At 40.1% G+C, this 19,957-nt stretch overlaps 1 protein-coding gene across 2 annotated transcripts in view; it reads left to right on the plus strand.

Annotated features, from left to right (window-relative positions):
• Nucleotides 1-15,113, plus strand: part of RAB6A (RAB6A, member RAS oncogene family) — a 94,017-nt gene extending 78,904 nt beyond the window's left edge. For both annotated transcript variants that reach the window (XM_035265496.3, XM_035265495.3), the window contains exons 7-8: nt 11,578-11,644; nt 13,060-15,113. In XM_035265496.3, coding sequence (XP_035121387.1) covers nt 11,578-11,644; nt 13,060-13,124 — 132 coding nt within the window. In that variant the 3' untranslated portion in view covers nt 13,125-15,113. The remainder of the gene's footprint in view (nt 1-11,577; nt 11,645-13,059) is intronic.
• The last annotated feature ends 4,844 nt before the right edge of the window (nt 15,114-19,957 follow it).

The raw sequence follows: 19,957 nt of genomic DNA on the forward strand, positions 1-19,957 counted from the left end.
GCTTGGCCCAGGAGTTGGGACTTGCTTGGGCAACATGACAAAACCCTGTCTCTACAAAAAAACTCAGAAATTATCTCAGCGTGGTAGTCCCAGCTACTCGGGAGGCTGAGGTGGTTGGATTGCTTGGCCTAGGAGATTGAGGCAGCAGTGAGCCTAGTTTCATGCCACTGCACTCCAGCCTGGCAACAGAGCAAGATCCTATCTCAAAAACACAAAACAAAACAAAAAAAAAACCACCAAAAATGAAAAGAACAAGATAAGAAATGTCCCTGTATCCAGAGTTAATCGTTGCTGTTTCTACAAGTGTGTTAATCTTATACAAGCTGCTCTGCTATTGTCAAAACTAGAGTCTGTACTGAACTTATAGGGATAAAAACTAAAATGTCTGATAAAGGAAATAAAACTATGATGAAATAATCTCTGACCCCTTCTGAGTTCTTGCTGTGTAGGTCAGTCACATTTCAGAAGTGGTGCTGGTATTCAGAACTAGGTAAATTTTGCAGTCTAGTCCCTGTCTTAGAAAACATTGGGAATCACAGTCTTATATGACTGTTGTTACTATTGTGTGTGTGTCCAGCTATGTATATTTATAAGCAGAACTATTTTTGATTTTTGCATTGTACTCATTTTATTTGACAAAATCATGTCTTTTCACCAGAAGATACACAGAAGTCTTTCTGTATATAAGGTATATATTTATCAGTACTAAAGGTACCATGTAGTTCTACTTTTCCGAATACAGAGATGTTTTGTAGTTTTCTGCTAATCTGCTAATTGGATTCCTATTCCCCATTCCCTCATTTACTAGATTATAATGCACATCATATAATAAAAGCTTAAAAATGGGCTTTCATCCATTGCTTTCTTTTTAAATAGTTGTGAGAGAGCTTTTGCATAGTTTATTATCTGATCATGATTCAAGTGACTAGGCCATAGCACCCAAGAACCTTGACTTAAAACAATTTGTTCTACCTAATAATACTACTTTGCCTTCATATTTTAAAATGTCTTGTCCTTAACCCTGTTGCTCTTTATTTTGATTTAAACATTTGACCCTAAAGTCCTGCTTCTGCTGACAGAATATTGTTGTCATTTTTAAAATAAAACAATCAGTACTAGAACTAGCATAAATGTAATATAGTAATATCTAACATCATTTGTATTATATAGGATATTTAAGTAAAATGTTTTTCATTTCATTCAGTATTTCATAAAAAGACACCCTATGAAAAATAGTTTCATGCCTTATATTTATCATTTTCTCTCCCCCTCCTCCACCCTTCCACCTCCCTCTTCCCGTCCCCGTCTCTCTTTAAATTTTTGAGACAAGGTCTTGCTCTGTCACCCAGGCTGGAGTATAGTGATGCGAACACAGCTCACTGCAGCCTTGAACTCCAGAGTTCAAGCAATTCTCCTGCCTCAGCCTTTTAAGTAGCTAGGACTACAGGCACCCAGTATCATACCCAGCTAATTTTTTATTTTTCCTAGAGATGAGTCTTGCTATGTTGCCCAGGCTTGTCTCAAATCTCAGCCCTCGAGTGAGCTACCAACTTTGGCCTCCCAAAGTGTTGGGATTACAGGCATTAGCCATGGTGCCTGGCCCAAGTTCTTTTTTTAAAAACAGAAGTATTGATTTTTTTTGAAACTGGTATGGTGTTTAAATTGCTGAAGAAATGATAATGATAAGGTGATTACTTTAGCTTTCACCTGACTTTTCATCTGGGAATTAGTACATTCTTTTAGTAAAGTATTAAGTGTATGATGTCACCTTTCTTCTTATATATTTTGTAGTACTGAAAAATGGAAAAAGAAAAGAAAAACCTCTTGATTTGTTTTTTTTTTTTTTTGAGACGGAGTTTCGCTCTTGTCTCCCAGGCTTTAGTGCAGTGGCACAATCTTGGTGCACTGCAACCTCCACCTCCCGGGTTCAAGTGATTCTCCTGCCTCAGCCTCCCGAATAGTTAAGATTACAGGCACGTGCCACCATGCCCAGCTAATTTTTGTATTTTTAGTAGAGACAAGATTTTGCCGCGTTGGGCAGACTAGTCTCAAACTCCTGACCTCAGGTGATCTGCCCACCTCAGCCTCCCAAAGTACTGGGATTAGAGGTGTGAGCCACCATGCCTGGCTGAAAAACTCCTTGATCTTAAACTTCTAAAATCATTAGTACTTATAAGATTTGTTTGAAAGAGAGGAGGAGACTTTGTGAGAAAGTAGTGATAGCTGATGGGCATCAGCTCTAACAGGTCAATGAAAGCTTCTATACATATTACCCATGGAGTTACAATGACATATGTGGGAAAATTATTTTATATTGGCTGAAATAATATATATACCTTATGCATTGGTGATGATCATCTTTTCCACATCACTATGTCTCCCATGTCTACCACAGTTGGCTTATAGCAGGTATTAATCTTGGACTTTTATCATGTACCTTAATCCATAGGTATCAAGTGTGGTATGCTAGACTACCATAGGTACTTTGGAAAATAAAAAGTTACATAAAATGTAGTTTCTAACTTCAAGAAACTTATGATATTGTTGGGAAGAAGAGTCACATTCTCGTGAAGTCTGTGGCAGTAAAGAATGGGTCATATATAATAAATGCCTAGCAAATGCTATAGACAGTAAGACACACAGTAATTATTGAGAAGCAAGACCAGGCATGGTGGCTTACAGCACTTTGGGAGGCTGAGGTGGAAAGATTGCTTGAAGGCCAAGTGTTTGAGACCAGCCTGGGCAACAGAAGGAAAACTTACCTCTATAAAATAATGAAAAATAAAAATTTAAAAATTAGTGAGCTGTGGTCAGGTGTCTATAGTCCCAGCTATTCAGAAGCCTGGGATGGAACCGTCACTTGAGCCCAGGAGTTGGAGGTTGCAGTGAGCTATTAGCATGGCACTATACTCCAGCCTGGGTGACAGAGCAAGACCCTGTTTCAAAAAAAATAAATGAAAAGGAGAGAAGCAGAATTAATGCTGGCATGAAGGCGTTTATTGAATTAATTGAATGAGGTCACATATAGTTAGAATGGTCAAGAAATGCTTTGTTTAAAAAACAACATTATTGGCCAGGCAAGATAGTTCATGCCTGTAATCCCAGCACTTTGAGAGGCCGGGGCAGGTGGAGCACCAGAGGTCAGGAATTCAAGATCAACTTCACCAACATGGTGAAACCTTGTCTCTACTAAAAATACAAAAATTAGCCTGGTATGGTGGTGCACGCCTGAAGTCTCAGCTACTCGGGAGGCTAAGGCAGGAGTGCCTGAACCCGAGAGGCAGAGGTTGCAGTAAGCTTAGATCACACCATTCCTCTTCAGCTTAGGCGACAGAGTGAGACTTCATCTCAAAACAACAGCAAGAACAACAACAGCAGTATCTGAACTTAACTCAATGTATTTTATTTGGATGGGTAACTGGGGATGCTTCTAAGAAGAAGAGAAATTAACATATGTATGATACAAGACCACTTAGCACACACAGTGAAAATACTATGCCATGAATATTAACTTTAAAATCTTTCATTATTGCCTTCCTAGCAAGCACTTTATATATAATATCTAGGTGCTTAGATACTTGTTGAATACAAGAAGGAATCCATGTAACAATCCTATGAGTAAGCTGCTATTGTTGCTCTGATTTTAGGGAGAAAATCTGAGGCATAGAAATTATATAACTTTCCCAGAATTGCCTAAATACCATCTGCTAGAGCCACTTAATGTACCAAGTGTTTAACTTAATTCTCACAATATCCTTATGAAGTAGATAAGCATATTCATCTTATTGATAAGAAACCAAAGTTTTAGAGGCCAAGTAACTTGCTTGAGATTATAACTTAAACTACAATATGAACCCAGATCTATTTAGTTACAAAATCTGAGCTCTTCAGTCTTATATTATTCTGCCTCTCTCAAATTTAACCTCACCCCTAATTTATCCTCTTGTGCTTCATATCCTTGAAACAGTAGGACTTTAATATCACTGAATGGTCAGAAATCTATATGATGAATATGAACTGACAGAGAAATATTGATCAGGTTCTATTCAGTCATCAATTAACTCAGATATTTGTTGATCACCTCCTACATGCCTAGTTATGTTATAGGCACTGGGGATACAATAGTGAACAAAACACCTAACCATTCCATTATGGAGCTTACATTCTGGTATGGAGGGTTAGACAATAAGTGAAATATAATCCTTAAGGTGATTATCAATTGTATAGAGAAAAATAAAGTAGGGGCCAGGCATGGTGACTTGTGCCTATAATCCCAGCACTTTGGGAGGCTGAGGTGGATGGATCGTTTGAGGCCAAGAGTTCAAGACCATCCTGGCCAACTTGTTGAAACCCCGTCTCTACTAAAAATACAAAAATTAGCTAAGTGTGGTGGTACACACCTGTAATCCTAGCTATTCTAGAGGCTGAAGCATAAGAATCACGTGAACCTGAGCAGTGGAGGTTGCAGTGGGCAGAGGTTGCAGTGAGCTGAGGCTGCAGTGAGCTGAGATGATGCCACTGCACACCAGTCTGGGAGACAGAGTGAGACTCTTGTTTCTTTTCTTTTTTTTTTTTTCTTTTGAGACTCTGTTTCAAAAAAAGAAAAATAGAAAAGTAAAGTAAGAAGGATAAAGAGTACTGGTGAAGAGAATGATGATATATTGATGTCTTATGAAAGGTAGGGAAAACCTGTCTGATAAGGTACATTTGAGCAAAGAACTGAAGGAATTGAGAAAGTGAGCCATTTATACATCCAGGGAAGAGCATTCCAAGCTTCAAATGCAGTGACAAGTTCAAAGAAACTTGGCATGTTTAAGTAATAGTAAGGAAATTTGTAAGGTTAAAGTGAAGGAAGGAGCATATGATAAGAGCTTCCAAATATAGTTCAGGAGAACAGAGGTCTAAAACCATGTAGTCAGTAGTGAGGATTTGGCATTTTATTCCCAGTGAGAGAGGAAGCCATTTTCATCAAAGATTTGACAGGATCTCACGTGATTTAAAAGTAATCAGGCCAGGCATGATGGCTCATGCTTTGTAATCCCAGCACTTTGGGAGGCCAAGGTGGGAAGATTGCTTGAACCCAGGAGTTCAAGACTAGCCTGGGAAACATAGGCCATATCTCTGCAAAAAAGAGAAAAAATTGCCGGGCGTGGTAGTGTGAGACTAATCCCAGCTACTCAGGAGTTTGAGGTAGGATTGGTTGAGCCTGGGTGGATGAGGCTGCAGTGAGCCATGATCATGAATGGGAGACAGAGCAAGACCTTGTCTCAAAAAAGGAAATCACTAGCTGTTCCATAAAAAATGATCTGTGAAGAGTAACTGAAAAAATAAATACAAGTAATAAAATAATAATCTTTAAGAAATACCTTACTACCAAAATTAAGATGGAGATCTACCAAAAAGTCAAAAGCAGCTGGGTGTGGTGGCTCACGCCTGTAATCCCAGAACTTTGGGGAGGCTGAGGCTTGGGAGGATCACCAAGGTCAGGAGTTGAAGACCAGCCTGACCAACAGGGTGAAAACCCGTCTCTACTAAAAATACAAAAATTTGCTGGGCGTGGTGGCAGGCGCCTGTAATCCCAGCTACTCAGGAGGTTTAGGCAAGAGAATTGCTTGAACCCAGGAGGTAGAGGTTGCAGTGAGCTAAGATCATGCCACTGCATTCCAGCCTGGATGACAAGAATAAAAATCTGTCTCAAGAAAAATAAAAATAAATAAAAATCAAAAGTCCACAAATAACATTCCTATGAGAATTCAATATGTATAAAACACTCCTTACTCTTACATTTACTTTCATAATGGAATTTTTTCTGTAAGTTGGTAAAACTGATTAGTTTGCTCTTTGAACAGGGGTATTTCTGTATAAAATACTTAGTTAACTAAGTAAGAACTGGTAGTCATAGTGATTTTGAAATCTCTCTCTCCAGTGTATCCCTTTACATTAAAATTTATTCCTAAAAAAATTTAGCTCTAAAATTATGGCCTAAAATATTCGACTTGAAAGTTTCTACAGAGAAACAATATTCAGATTGTCATCATCCCTGGACTAAGTCCTGTACTAGCTGTCACTACAACTTAAATATGCCTGTGGCCCCCTAGAAATTACAAATAAATACCATACACCTGGAGGTCAGGGTGGAATTAATAAGTTTCTTAGGAAAAGAAACTTACCCCAAGGAGGCCTAGAATGTCTTCTAGAAAGTGGGTACTCTGTAAATATGAGGATTATTTTTTTAAGCATTACAAACTGTACTAGCCTCATACTTAGTCATCTGTGATTCCTAATATAACAGAAGCCTTTGTTAGCATATCATTGGCATTTAAGAAATAGATTATTTTTTCTTCTTTTTTTTAACCAAGAAGTAAGTTTGAATCTGAAAACCTTTGTAAAGTTTTTTTTTTTTTTTTTTTTTTGACTATTTTGGGACGTCCTGAGTTGAGTATAGGTTAATGGCACTGATTCTTTTAATCTAATTGGAATATTTTGGAGAAAGCACCAAGTTTGTGAAATATATGGACTAAAACTATAAATTAAAACAATTTAGTATTATTTATTTATTTATTTTGAGACACAGTCTTGCATGTAGCCCAGGCTTAAGTGCAATGGCACAATCTCAGCTCACTGCAACTTCAACCTCCCGGGTACAAGCGGCTCTTGTGCCTCAGCCTACTGAGTAGCTGGGACTGCACAGGTGTGGCACTACGCCCCACTAACTATTTGTATTTTTTGGTAAAGATAGAGTTTTGCCATGTTGGCCAGGCTTGTCTCAAACTCCAGGCCTCAAGTGATCTGTCTCCCAAAGTGCTGGGATTACAGGCATGAGCCACCGCACTTGACCTGGTATATTTTTAAAATAATTTTCTGTATAGAAACAGGTTGTCCTTTTCACTAAAGAGAATCTATTTTAATTTTTTAAAAGTCTCAAACTTGTAAATGGAATAGTTTTATTCCATTTTCATAAGATCTACTCAGAAAGTAGCCAAACCTTTCCTAAGCCTCCCTCTTGAAAGATTTTCAGTTTTCAAGGTAGCCAAAAGTAAACCTGTTTTGTTTTTGTTTTGTTTTGAGATGGAGTCTCTGTTGCCCAGGCTGAACTGCAGTGGCACAGTCTCAGATCACTGCAACCTCCGCCTCCTGAGTTCAACTGATTCTCCTACCTCAGCCTCCCAAGTAGCTGGGATTATAGGTGCCTGCCCCCATGCCTGGCTAATTTTTGTACTTTTAGTAGAGATGGGGTTTCACCATGTTGGCCAAGTCGGTCTTGAACTCCTGACCTCAAATGATCCACCCACCTTGGCCTCCCAAAGTGCTGGGATTATAGGTGTGAGCTGCCTAAACCTGGTATTCTTAAGGGCCAAAAGGATTATGCATCTTGAATAGGCAAGCAGTTTAATAAATATTTCATGTCAGAAGCAAATATATGATGGGTACAATTTCTAGATATTCCTAAGAAAGTTTCAGTTCTGCTCTAAAATTTTTAAAAGGTCTTCCCCAACCTCCACACCTTTCCTACCAGTTTTTTTATAGTTTCTTCTTAAAGCAGAATTAAGCCTGTGGGTGTTTTGCTGTAGTCCTAGAATTCACTGCAGAGTTGTATAACATTTGGCAAAATTATCTCTTCTGTGATCCTACAGGCCCACGAGAGTTCATTTATCTCTGATAGAGTTATTGTCTCTGGTGGAAATAGAGCTGCCTTTTTTTTTTTTTTTTTTTTTTTTTTTTTTTTTTGAGGTAGAGTTTACTTGTTTCCCGGGCTGGAGTGCGGTGGCACAGTCTGGGCTCACTCAAGCCTCCACCTCCCCAGTTCAAGCGATTCTCCTGCCTCACCCTCCTGAGTACCTAGCATTACAGGCATCTGCCACCACACCCAGCTAATTTTTTTTTTTTGTATTTTTAGTAGAGACTGGGTTTCACCGTGTTGGCCAAACTGGTCTCAAACTGCTAACCTCAGGTGATCCACCTGCCTTGGCCTCCCAAAATGCTGGGATTATAGGCATGAGCCACCTTGCCTAGCTGGTCAAAAGTAAACATCTCACCAGGCTGCTTTTTTTCCCCCCCCTAAAGACTTTCTATATAGCAGGTCAGTCTTAAACACTTTGCATAATTATTTTCCTTAACTTTCACAATAATCTAGTAATCTAGTCAGGCAAGTGTACTGTTATTTTAAGCCCATCTTTTATAGATCAAGGAACAGAGGAATGAAGATTACATGATCTGTCACATAAGTGGCCTACCTAGAGCCCAAACCCAGGTTGTTCATTACTACACTGTACTGCTGTCCACATTTTACCTTTTAGTTTTTTGCCATTCCACCTTAATGACTTTCAATTTCACTATGTGATTTGTATGTCTCTTTAGCCATATTAAGACAATGGAATTATTGATGGAAGTCTGAGAGCAGACTACTATTTTTAGTGGGTTCCTTTGCCCACAGGATGTAAAGGACGATCTTTCTTAGTCTGGCCTCCAATATATACATCCCATCCTGATCCTTTTCATATTCTATGCTCGAACCAGTCTGGACTATATAACCATTCTTAAGTATACCTTGTACTTTTCTATCTCTCAGTATGTGTTCACAGGAAACTCTTCCCTGTGAAATCTTTCCTGCCTCTTTTTCTTTGCCTTCATCTCTACTGAAAGAGAAATGTGCTGAATGTACATTCTGACTAGATGGCCAGGTGTTAAAATCATTGAGGCCACTGCATACAGGTATGCCTCAGAGATACTGTAGTTTGGATCTAGATCACTGCAATAAAGTGAATATGTCAATAAAACCAGTCAAATGGATTTTCTGGTTTCCAGTGTGTGTAAGTTTTGTTTATACTTTAGTCTATTAATAGCAATATGTTCATAAAAACAACATACATATGTGGCTGGACATGGTGGCTGAGGTAGGTGGATCACTTGAGGGCAGGAGTTTGAGACCAGCCTGGACAACTTGGTGAAACCCTGTCTCTACTAAAAATACAAAATGTAGCCAGGTGTGGTGGCCAATGCCTGTAATCCCAGCTACTCAGGAGGCTGAGGTAGGAGAATTGCCTGAATCTGGGAGGTGGAGGTTGCAGTGAGCCGAGATCATGCCACTGCACTCCAGCCTGGGCAACAGAGCAAAACTCTGTCCAAAAAAAAAAAAAATCATAACAATGTACATATATTTAATTAAAGAATATTGCTAAAAATGCCAATGAGCATCTGAGCCTTCTTCGAGTCAATATTGTTGTTGGAAGGTCTTTCCTTGATGTTGATGCCTGCTGACTGATAAGGGTAGTACTTGCTGAAGGCTGGAGTGTCTGTGACAATTTCTTTAAATGAGACTATTAATACAATGAGGTTTTCTGCATCGATTGATTCTTCCTATCACAAATGCTTTCTCTGTAGCATCCGATTGTGTTTCATAGTATTTTACCCATAGTAGAACTTCTTTCAAAATTGGCATTTCAGGGGTGCACTCTGGCTCATGCCTGTAATCCCAGCACTTTGGGAGGTTGAGGCAGGAGGATCACCTGAGGTTAGGAGTTTGAGATTAGCCTGGCCAACGTGGTGAAAACCCGTCTCTACTAAAAATACAAAAATTAGCCCAGTGTGGTGATGCACACCTGTGGTTCCAGCTACTCAGGAGGATGAGGCAGGAGAATCACTTGAACACAGGAGGTGGAGGTTGCAGTGAGCTGAGATTTCGCCACTGCACTCCAACCTAGGTGACAGAGACTCCATCTCAAAAAAAAAGTGCCACCCAGTGTGGTGGTGCGTGCCCATAATCCCAGCACTTTGGGAGGCCAAGGTGGGCAGATCACTTGAGCTCAGGAGTTGGAGAGCACCCTGGGTAACATGGCAAAGCCTCTTCTCTACAAAAAAATACAACAGTTAGCCAGGTGTGGTGGCAGCAACTTGGGAGACCAGGGTGTGGGAGGATCACTTGAGCCCAGGAGGTTGGGGCCTCAGTGAGCCGTGATTGTGCCACTGTACTCCAGCTTGGATAACGAGTGAGACTGTATTCCGCCCCCCTCCCCCCCGCAAAAAAAAAGTGCCTATATCGCCATTATATTATAGACTGAATTTCTGTATAGAAAAATAAATTAAAAACATATCCCGAATATGCTGTTAAAGTTTGATATAGTGTCACATTGTCAGCTACTAGATTGTTTCTGCGGTCACTATACTTAGGTTTGTGATCAATATACTTACTTATATTTGTAATAATAATAGATGGTTATTTTCAAGTTTTCAGCTGATGTTGGGAGAACACATTTTTTTGACTCAATTTTATATTACATGTTTAATTAAAAGATAAATAATTGAAATAATCAGGCAGTTTCACTAGCTATTGTATCCAGTGGCTGTAGGCCTAAGGTTGGGACAATATAAGAAGTATAAACTGTTGTTCCATCATCTGTTCTCATATGCCTCTCAAATGTAAACATCTCTCCAGGCTTGAGTGCCTTTCTCCTGTTGAAGATATTTTTCATAGCTTCATACCTCAAACAAGCTAGCTATTCCCACTGGCACTCATTCCAATGATGGAAGAAAAGCCAGCTGTGTTGGACTTGAGGGGTGGGTATATTAATCTCTAGCATTGTGCTTTTCTAAGGAATGATAAAGGGTAATTTTCACTGGACTAACTTTCACAATATATTGTACACTTACTTCAGAACCTAACTCTTCCCTCCAACGCCCACCCCCCAAACCTGGTGCTCTGTTGCCCAGGCTGGAATGCAGTGGTACAATCTCAGCTCTGTAACCTCCGCCTCCCAGGTTCAAGTGATTTTCCTGCCTCAGCCTCCTGATTATGGGATTACAGGCGTGTGCCACTAATTTTTTGTATTTTTAGTAGAGATGAGGTTTCACCATGTTGGCCAGGCTGGTCTTGAACTCCTAACCACATGATCCACCCACTGTGGCCTCCCAAAGTGCTGGGATTACAAGCATGAGCTACCTGCCAGCTCAACCCTAACTCTTTACATGAAAGATAGGAATGCTACTATACATTTTGTTAAATGAATGATCTGCTATTTTTTCTGCGTTTCTGTAATCCTTTATTACTCAAATGACATTTTTGCAGCTTATTTGTTAATAGCTATTTGTTCATGTCTTATCAGTTAAAAAGCAGGAATCATGTCCTTTATATTTCTTAGTAGTTGTCATACTAGTTTTTATTTAATATTTATAGGATGAATAGACATTTGTTTGTTTGTTTGTTTGTTTTTGAGACAGAGTCTCGCCCTGTTGCCCGGGCTGGAGTGCAGTGGCATGATCTTGGCTCACTGCAGCCTCCACCTGGGCTGAAGCAGTCCTCCAGGCTCAGCCTCTCCATTAGTTAAGACTACAGACGTGCACTACCATGCCTGGCTAATTTTTGTGGTTTTTATAGAGACAGGGTTTCACCGTGTTACCCAGGCTGGTCTCAAACTCCTGACCTCAAGTGATCCGCCCACCTTGGGCAGATCCCAAAGTGCTGGGATTACAGGTGTGAGCCATTGCGCCCAGCATTAGACAGCTCACTGTACAGTGATCATAAACCCCAATACCCTTTGCTAAATGTTGCCTCTCAATTACCACTTTTCCCTCTTCCCACAGCTCTTTCGACGTGTAGCAGCAGCTTTGCCTGGAATGGAAAGCACACAGGACAGAAGCAGAGAAGACAGTATCCTTGTTTAATCAGAAATTTTTCATTGTTAACATTAGTCTTTAAAGTCCTGCTTGCTTGGCTAAAGAATATTATGCCATTGCCTTTTACAAACCAGGAACTGATGGCTTAGGGGCATAATTCAGAGGTTTTCTATAGCAAATGGGGTCAATGGGGTCTGGTTATCCAAGTGTACACTTTGTAGCCTGCTACTCATTGTTAATCAGTGAGAGGCTAATGTGTGTTTGCTTGCTTTTTAATGAGCAGGAAACTCTCAGAATGCCTGTCTCCTTGTCTCTTCATTTTGAGTCCCATTGACTCTGGGCTTTTTCCTCGTAGAATATCATATTTTCATTTCTTTCTTTTTCTAACACTTGAGCTTTCTACTTCACACAGGCAAGAAATAGAGTGGAGCTTTATTGTAGCCTCTGTTTTCAGAAACAGGACATAATATTAGTTCATTTCCAAGGATTAGAACATCTAACATTAGTTAATACTAAGGATTTTTAATTTGTTGTGTTCCATGTTTCATATTTACTTTCTAGTGTTTTTCCATATGCAGGCATTTTTACTAAGCCATATAGTTCATAGCACTTTGTATTCAGCTCTTCCCTCTTGTAAATGTTTTATGTTCTCATAAAAAACATAATTGTTTTAAAAAAACATAATATGTTCTTCATATCATATGCTTTGTAATATGTATCATGTTTCAAAACATAATATGTTAACTACTGAGTTGAAGTTTGTCCCGCATGCCCTTTTTTTTTTTTTTTTTTTTGAGACAGTGTCTCATTCTGTCGCCCAGGCTGGAGTGGTGCAATCTCGGCTCTCTGCTCTGCAACCTCTGCCTCCCAGGTTCAAGTGATTCTCCTGCCTCAGCCTCCCAAGTAGTTAGGACTACAGGCACAAGCCACTATGCCCAGCTAATTTTTGTATTTTTAGTAGAGATGGGATTTCACCATGTTGGCCAGGCTGGTCTCGAACTACTGACCTCAGATGACTCAACTGCCTCAGCCTTCCAAAGTTATGGGATTAGAGGTATGAGCCACTGTGCCCGGCCTGAAAGTCCCATTATTTATTAAATGTTTCCCCTGCTGTTGGAACTGTCTTACAGGCTATTTTTAGATTTATATTATATATAATTCTATGAGGAACATCATCTTCATGTCACTTCTTGCTCCTATAGAATAAGTTCCTTAGGATAGATACCCATAAATAGAGCTTGTACCTCATTCTGATCCTTGTTGTGTATAGTAGATACAAGCAAGTTTATTCCATTTGAGCACCTTATATGGTGAGGTGGCTATGTAGAAAATAGTGATTGTGTAGGCTCTGAAGTCAAATAGGAATATAAGGGCCATCCCAGAAATCCTAGTGTTTGGAAGAATTGAAACTGTACTTTCCCATTTGTGGCTCCTTAACTTTTGTTTCAGTGATTGACATAAAACTGGAAAAGCCTCAGGAGCAACCAGTCAGTGAAGGCGGCTGCTCCTGCTAATCTCCCATGTCATCTTCAACCCTTCTTCAGAAGCTCACTGCTTTGGCCCCCTTACTCTTTCATTGACTGCAGTGTGAATATTGGCTTGAACCTTTTCCCTTCAGTAATAATGTATTGCAATTCATCATTGCTGCCTGTCTCGTGGAGATGATCTTTTAGCTTCACAAGCACAAAAAAAAGTCAGTGTCTTCATTATTTCTATTTTACAAAAAGCCAAAATATTACAACATATTCCAGTGATAACTTTAAAAATTAGATACATTTTCTTAACATTTTTTCCTTTTTTTTAATGTTATGATAATGTACTTCGAAATGATGGAAATCTCAACAGTAGGAGTATGGCTTGGTTAATAAGCAGTATATTCACAGCTTACTTGATCTCTCCTTGCTTTTCTTATGTCTCTCTTACCTCCTTTCCCTGTATCTTACCTAGCCTCCCCCACTTCTTCAAAACAAATGAGATGGCAAAGCAGCAGTCAGACCAAGCCCATTGGAATTATCCTTTAATTTTACAGATACCACTTCCTGTAGGCCATGGGCCAAAATGTCCAAAATTATTCTTGAGCACTGATATGAATTACTTAGATCTTCTTTGGGATCAGAATTCAACTATCATGGTAGGCAGTGCTTGAATGAGAAAAGGGTCCTGGTGCATCTTCAAAATGAGTCCTAAAGAACATACTGAGTACTTGTAAGTAGAAGAACATAAAATGTATTTCTGACTAAAACAAATGGCCCTTTCACATGTGCTTTATTAGACCCTGGGAGAGAAAATTAACCAAGTGCTTCAGAACAGGTTTTTAGTATTCTTCATGGTAAAATAATGAAGTTCTAATGAACTGTTTCTCCCAAGGTTTTAAAATGTTAGGAGTTATTCTGTTTGTTTAAAAAATAATAACAAACCTCTTTAAGCAATAGATTTTGCTTGGGTTTTCTTTATAAAAAAAAAAATACTATGTAGGCAAGGCACTGTAAAAGTTCAGTTCCTTTCAGAAGAACCAGTGGAAGAATTTAAATTTGGCACTATGATCAAAACTACTAAATTAGTAGAACTAATGGTATCTAAAGCTTACCAACAAAAGAACCCTCAGGAGAATAGCAAAAACTTTGCTCAGGACATTTGAGGTCAAAATGAAGACGGAAGCCGTTTTCTTATAAGCCCCTAGAGGCAGATCAGGTAAAGCATGCATAGTAGAGGGAAAGGAGAGAATGGAAATAAAACTCAATGTTATGCAGATTTATGCCTTATTTTTTAGCATTTTTTAATGTTGGGTCTTTCAAGCTGGTTTTGGTTTGTATTAGATCTGTATAGTTTAATTAACTAGTGATTTAGTTTTATATTTAAGCTACAATTAATCTTTTTTCTTTGGTGATATTTATTTCTTTGCCTTTTTTTTTTTTAACAACTTTCAATTTTTAGATGTTTTGTTGAATCTATTTAGAGCTTCACCATGGCAATATGTATTTCCCTTAAAACACTGCAAACAAATATACTAGGAGTGTGCCCTTTTAATCTTTACTAGTTATTGTGAGATTGCTGTGTAAGCTAATAAACACATTTGTAAATACATTGTTTGCAGGAAGAAAACTTCTGAGTTACAGCTCAGGAAAAGCCTGCTGAATTTACGTTGTAAGCATTACTTAACACAGTATAAAGATAAAAAGACAACAAAAATACCTTCATACTTCCTTATTCCCTCACTGCAACAAAACCTTAAACTGGGAGAACCTTAGTCCCCTCTCTTTCCTCTTCCTCCTCCACTTCCCACTTATTGTCACCTTGTAATATTCAAAGAGCACTTGGATTATGGATCTGAATAGAGAAATGCTTACAGATAATCATTAGCCCACATACCAGTAACTTATACTTAAAGATGGGATGGAGTTGTAAAGTGCTTTTATAATACAATATAATTGTTAAAAGCAAGGGTTGACTCTGTTTTATTTTGACATGGCATGTCCTGAAATAAATATTGATTCAATATGGCAGATGGGTCATATTCTTTATTTGGAAGAAGTTGTGACTTCTGACACAGGGGTGATTGTCTTCCTACACTGTTGCGTTTGATTCTTTTTATGTATTTTTAAGAAAATAACCAGTTATGCTGCTTTTAACATTGGTCTTTTTATTTGGCTTGGAGTTCTTCAAAGTGTGTTCATAGTCCAGATTTTTTTTAATAAACACATTTTTGCTGCCAAAAATATATAAATAAAACACAAAAGAAAACAATTATTGACTTGGTTTCCCATTCCTACCAAGATGGTTAATTAGCATATGCTTCTCCCTCCCTAGACCTGTACCAGATATGGATGGAATCCAGAAAAATAACAAAAAATGTGAGGAACTCCTGGGGAGTCAGAAGACTCTTTTTTTGATGGGGGTATTGTTGGAGGGTTAGGGGAGAGGGGCTGCAACTTTAAATATGTAGCCCTGGTGGAGGCAGTAATAGGACATATTAAGAAAAGTATGTTAAGTTCTGCTTTTGCCTCCTTACTCTTAATTATACCTTTGCCTTGGGACAGAAGCCAGCAAACTGTGTCCTTCCCACCAAATCCAGCCTGGTACCAGTTTTAAAAATTAAGTTTTATTGGAACTCAGCTATACTTTCTTACTGTAATGGCAGAGTTTAATAGCTGCAGTAGACCTTTGGCCCTAAAAGCCAAAAAAAAACCCGTTTACTATCTGGCTCTTTATAGACAAAAGGACAACCATGGCTGAACCCTTTACTGTAGAAATGAAAGTCAGAGGCCAGAATACTAGTGCAGGTGTCCACAAGAGTATTGTTAGGGTAGTAAAAAAGCCCCAGTAAGCTGATGGAAATAAAGGCAAGGCCCTAAAATAATTTTGGCTTGGGGGGATGATACTGATACTGAATCGGAGTGATTACATGTGGTCTTATAGTTACTAGAACTCCTTGCCCCAAAGTTTGTCCCCTCCTCTCCTTCACTTGACAGTCTTGTCCCCTGTGCCTTCCATATTAGTGGCCTATACCCCAAGGGGAATTGGAACTCACACAGCAATGTAGTTGATACCTAAAAACTGCCTCAAAAGTGAAAGTGAATATCTGAAGCAGAAGTACTTTGGGAAAGACAACCAGTAATTTAAAGATGACCTGATAAATATTAAGGAGATAAGATATGAAACACGAATTTAGAATCATAAATTAAGTGTGAAATTTTTTAAATTGTTGAAATGATGAACACAGCCAGGTGCAGTGTTTCACACCTGTAATCCTAGCACTTTGGGAGGCTGAGGTACAAGGACAGCTTGACCCTAGGAGTTCAAGACCAGCTTGGGCAACATGGTGAGACCCCATCTCTACAAAAAATTTAAAAATTAGGTGGGCATGGTAGCACACACCGGCAGTCCCAGCATCTCAGAAGACTGAAGTGAGAGGATTGCTTGAACACAGGAGTCCAAGGCTGCAGCAAGCTCTAATCACACCACTGTCCTCCAGCTTGGGCAACAAAGCAAGACCCTGTTTTTTAAAGGAAAGATACAGAACACATAGATACGATAAATGGTAGAATGGATTCCATTGACTGAGTTAGAGAGCTGGAACATTAAGTTGAAGAACTCATTCATTGGGAAACAGAAATAGCTTTCTTGTTCTTGCCGTGTGATAAAAAGCATGGCAAAGCTCCCTCTTTGCCTTATTGTAAGCTTTTTGAGGCCTCACCAGAAGCAAATGCTAGCACCATACTTCTTGTACGGCCCACAGAACTGTGAGCCAGTTAAAACCTTTTTTTATTCTTCAGATGATGTCTCAGTCTGTCATCCAGGCTGGAGTGCAGTGGTGTGATTTCATCTCACTGCAACCTCTGCCTCCTGGGTTCAAGCAATTCTGCCTCATCCTGCCAAGTAGCTGGGATTACCAGTTTAGGTAGTATAAAAAAATTTGAACTTTGGAATCTCAGCTCTGCCATTATTTGTTCTATGGCAAATACTTCTTTAGCCTTAGGTTTTTGTAAAAATTTTTTTACAAAAAAATTAGGCGTGGTGGCAGGCGCCTGTAATCCCAGCTGCATGGGAGGCTGAGGAGCAGAATCATTGAACCAAGGAGACAGAAGTTGCAGTACGCCTGGATCATGCCACTGCACTCCAGCCTGGGTGACAGAGTGAGACGCTGTCTCCAAAAATAATGTTACTCTTCTTACCTACTGCCTTTTCATCTCTATTCTTTGAAGGAAGTTTCTATGTGCAGCCCATACTAAAGGAATTCGGATTTGATTTTTTGTTGTTTGTTTTATACGGAGTCACTCTGTTGCCTTGGCTGAAGTGCAGTGGAACAGTCTTGGCTCACTGCAGCCTTCACCTCCCAGACTGAAGTGATTCTCCTTGAGTAGCTTGGATTACAGGCACCTGCCACCATGCCTGGCTAATTTTTGCATTTTTGTTAGAGACATGTTTCACCATGTTGGCCCGGCTGGTCTCGAACTCCTGATCTCAGGTGATTTGCCTGCCTTGGCCTCCCAAGGTGCTGGAATTACAAGCCTGAGCCACCACGCCTGGCCCATGAACACTTTTCTACCTACTTTTTGGTGAAGGTAAGTACACATTTCTTTTGGGTGCACCCTAGGAATAGAATTGATTGGTTGTAATGTATGCATATGCTTGGTCTTGCCAATCAGTTTCCAAAGCAATTGTACCAATTTAACTTTACACTCATTCCAGCAGTTTTTAGGAGACTCCAATTGTTGCTTATCAGTACTTAATATCATCTGTCTTTTGCATCTTTGGCCATTTTAATTCAAAACTTTTAAAATGCCATGTGCTGATCAGACAAAACAATTTGTGGGCCAGATGTAGTCCATAGGCCACCTCTAGATTAGACTGGTTTGTCTATGAGGATTAATGTCTGTCTTAATGTGTGTGTGAATAATTAAAAGATTGTCTACAGCTGGAAGAATTAAAAATTCATGTTGTAGTCCTACTAGTGGGGAGATTTTGAAGCAAACTGCATCAGGAGTATCCATTTGCATTATTGTTTTGTTCAGTGGGGCAACTGGAAAGCACCATTGACAGAAATGTGGGGAGGTTTTTGGGGAAAGCCAGAACAGAAGACCGGGGATTGAGAAGAGGAAGTTGAAACTTCTGCAAGTGAACTAAAAACCTGTCCCCTTACAGGGGGATAAGGAATAATTTAGTTTTATGTTTTCATATCCTTCTTTTTTTTTTTTTGTTACTGTACCTTTTCTATGAAGTCTGATGCACATGCTTTGATGGGGCTGGTGGTGACGTGGAGAAGGAAAACTAGAGCAATAAAGGAAAACCATCCCCATTGATCCCATACTTGGTGTCCAGGTGGAGAGATCAGGCATCCATTTAAGGGAATCTCGCTATGATGTTCAAATGGTGACCAGTGGGTCCAGACAGACTAAGATGTGGGGGAGAGCAGCTGGCAAGTGGAGAAGGCCTCTTTCCTCCCCCACTAATATACTAGAAGAAGGTGACTTTTTTTTTTGAGAAGGAGTCTCGCTCTGTCACCCAGGCTGGAGTGCAGTGGTGCCATCTTGCTTCACTACAACCTCCACCTCCCCAGTTTAAGTGAGTCTCCTGCCTCAGCCTCCCGAGTAGCTGAGATTACAGGCACCTGCCACCACACCTGGCTAATTATTGTATTTTTAGTAGAGACAGGGTTTCTCCAGTTTGGCCAGGCTGGTGGTCTCAAACTCTTCACCTCAAGTGATCCACCCACCTCAGCCTCCCAAAGTGCTGGGATTACAGGCATGAGCCGCCACGCCACGCCTGGCCAGAAGGTAACTATCTTAGAGGACAGAGGCTAACATCTGCTTTGTAGTTGGAACTCTTTCTATATTTAGCACTTGTTCCTTCCTAAGCATATCCTGGCCTCAGCTTGTTACCTCTTTCCATCCCCAAGGCTGGTGACCAACCTAGAAAGAAAGGGTCAAACCTCAAGGTTCTGTGCTTCAGGTTTAAGGGTGTTAGACTTAAACCATGATTGGACCATGATTCTGACAATGAAGTCTGATTACCATTTAAGATGTTTCCAGAACTCTGTGGGAAGCTCTAAGATCTGTGATCTGAAGTCAGAAGTAAAGCTGGGACCCAACCTGGGCATTCTCAGGAGGCAGATCTCAACTCCAACTGAGAAAGGAGGTCCCACAGACTGAGCTGTCCTACAAGCACAGGAAAAGGAAAGGGTAAGAGAACTCCCAGTCCCTATGGGTGGCACAGAAAGCAGTAGAATCATTCTTGTCGGGTGGGGCAGAGGGAAGAGGAATCTGTTTTAGAGGGCATCTCGCATCATTTCCAGCCAGGTATTCTGGATGTAGGGCTCTGGTACTGAGACTAAGTCATATACCTGCTTTTGGAGAAGTGCTTGCTGCTGGGATGCAACAGACCCTCATTGTCTACAGAATCTCCTCTAGTAGGGGCTGATAGAGGCAGGTAGTCTCAGGAATGGATGTGGAGTTGAATACCCCCAGTGAGCTGGCTATAAGTGGCCAGGCAGTACCTGGGCTGCGCAGACAGTTTGCAGAGATGATTTAGTCTGGGTTGAGATTGTTTTCTGTGAGAACTGTCTGTGTGTGTGAGAACGAACTTCCAGGTTCGACCATGTTTCCTTTGCTTCAGATCTTTTGGAGAGATTCCATGGCCTGGGAGTAAGTATATAGTTCAGGCTCCTTCCCTGGCATTCAAGGCCCCTGATGGTTTGACCCTGCTGACCCCCTTTTCTACCCATCACATTGCAGATCTGCCTCACCGAGAGCACTCTCAGCACTGAGTGCTGCTTTAGTTCTTGTTTCCTCTTTAAGTTAGCAACTCCCTCAAGATCACAGTTGGAAGAGCATTTGTCCTTTCAGCCAGC

Source organism: Callithrix jacchus, chromosome 10 (genome assembly GCF_049354715.1).
Source record: "Callithrix jacchus isolate 240 chromosome 10, calJac240_pri, whole genome shotgun sequence".
Classification (NCBI taxonomy): Eukaryota; Metazoa; Chordata; class Mammalia; order Primates; family Cebidae; genus Callithrix; species Callithrix jacchus.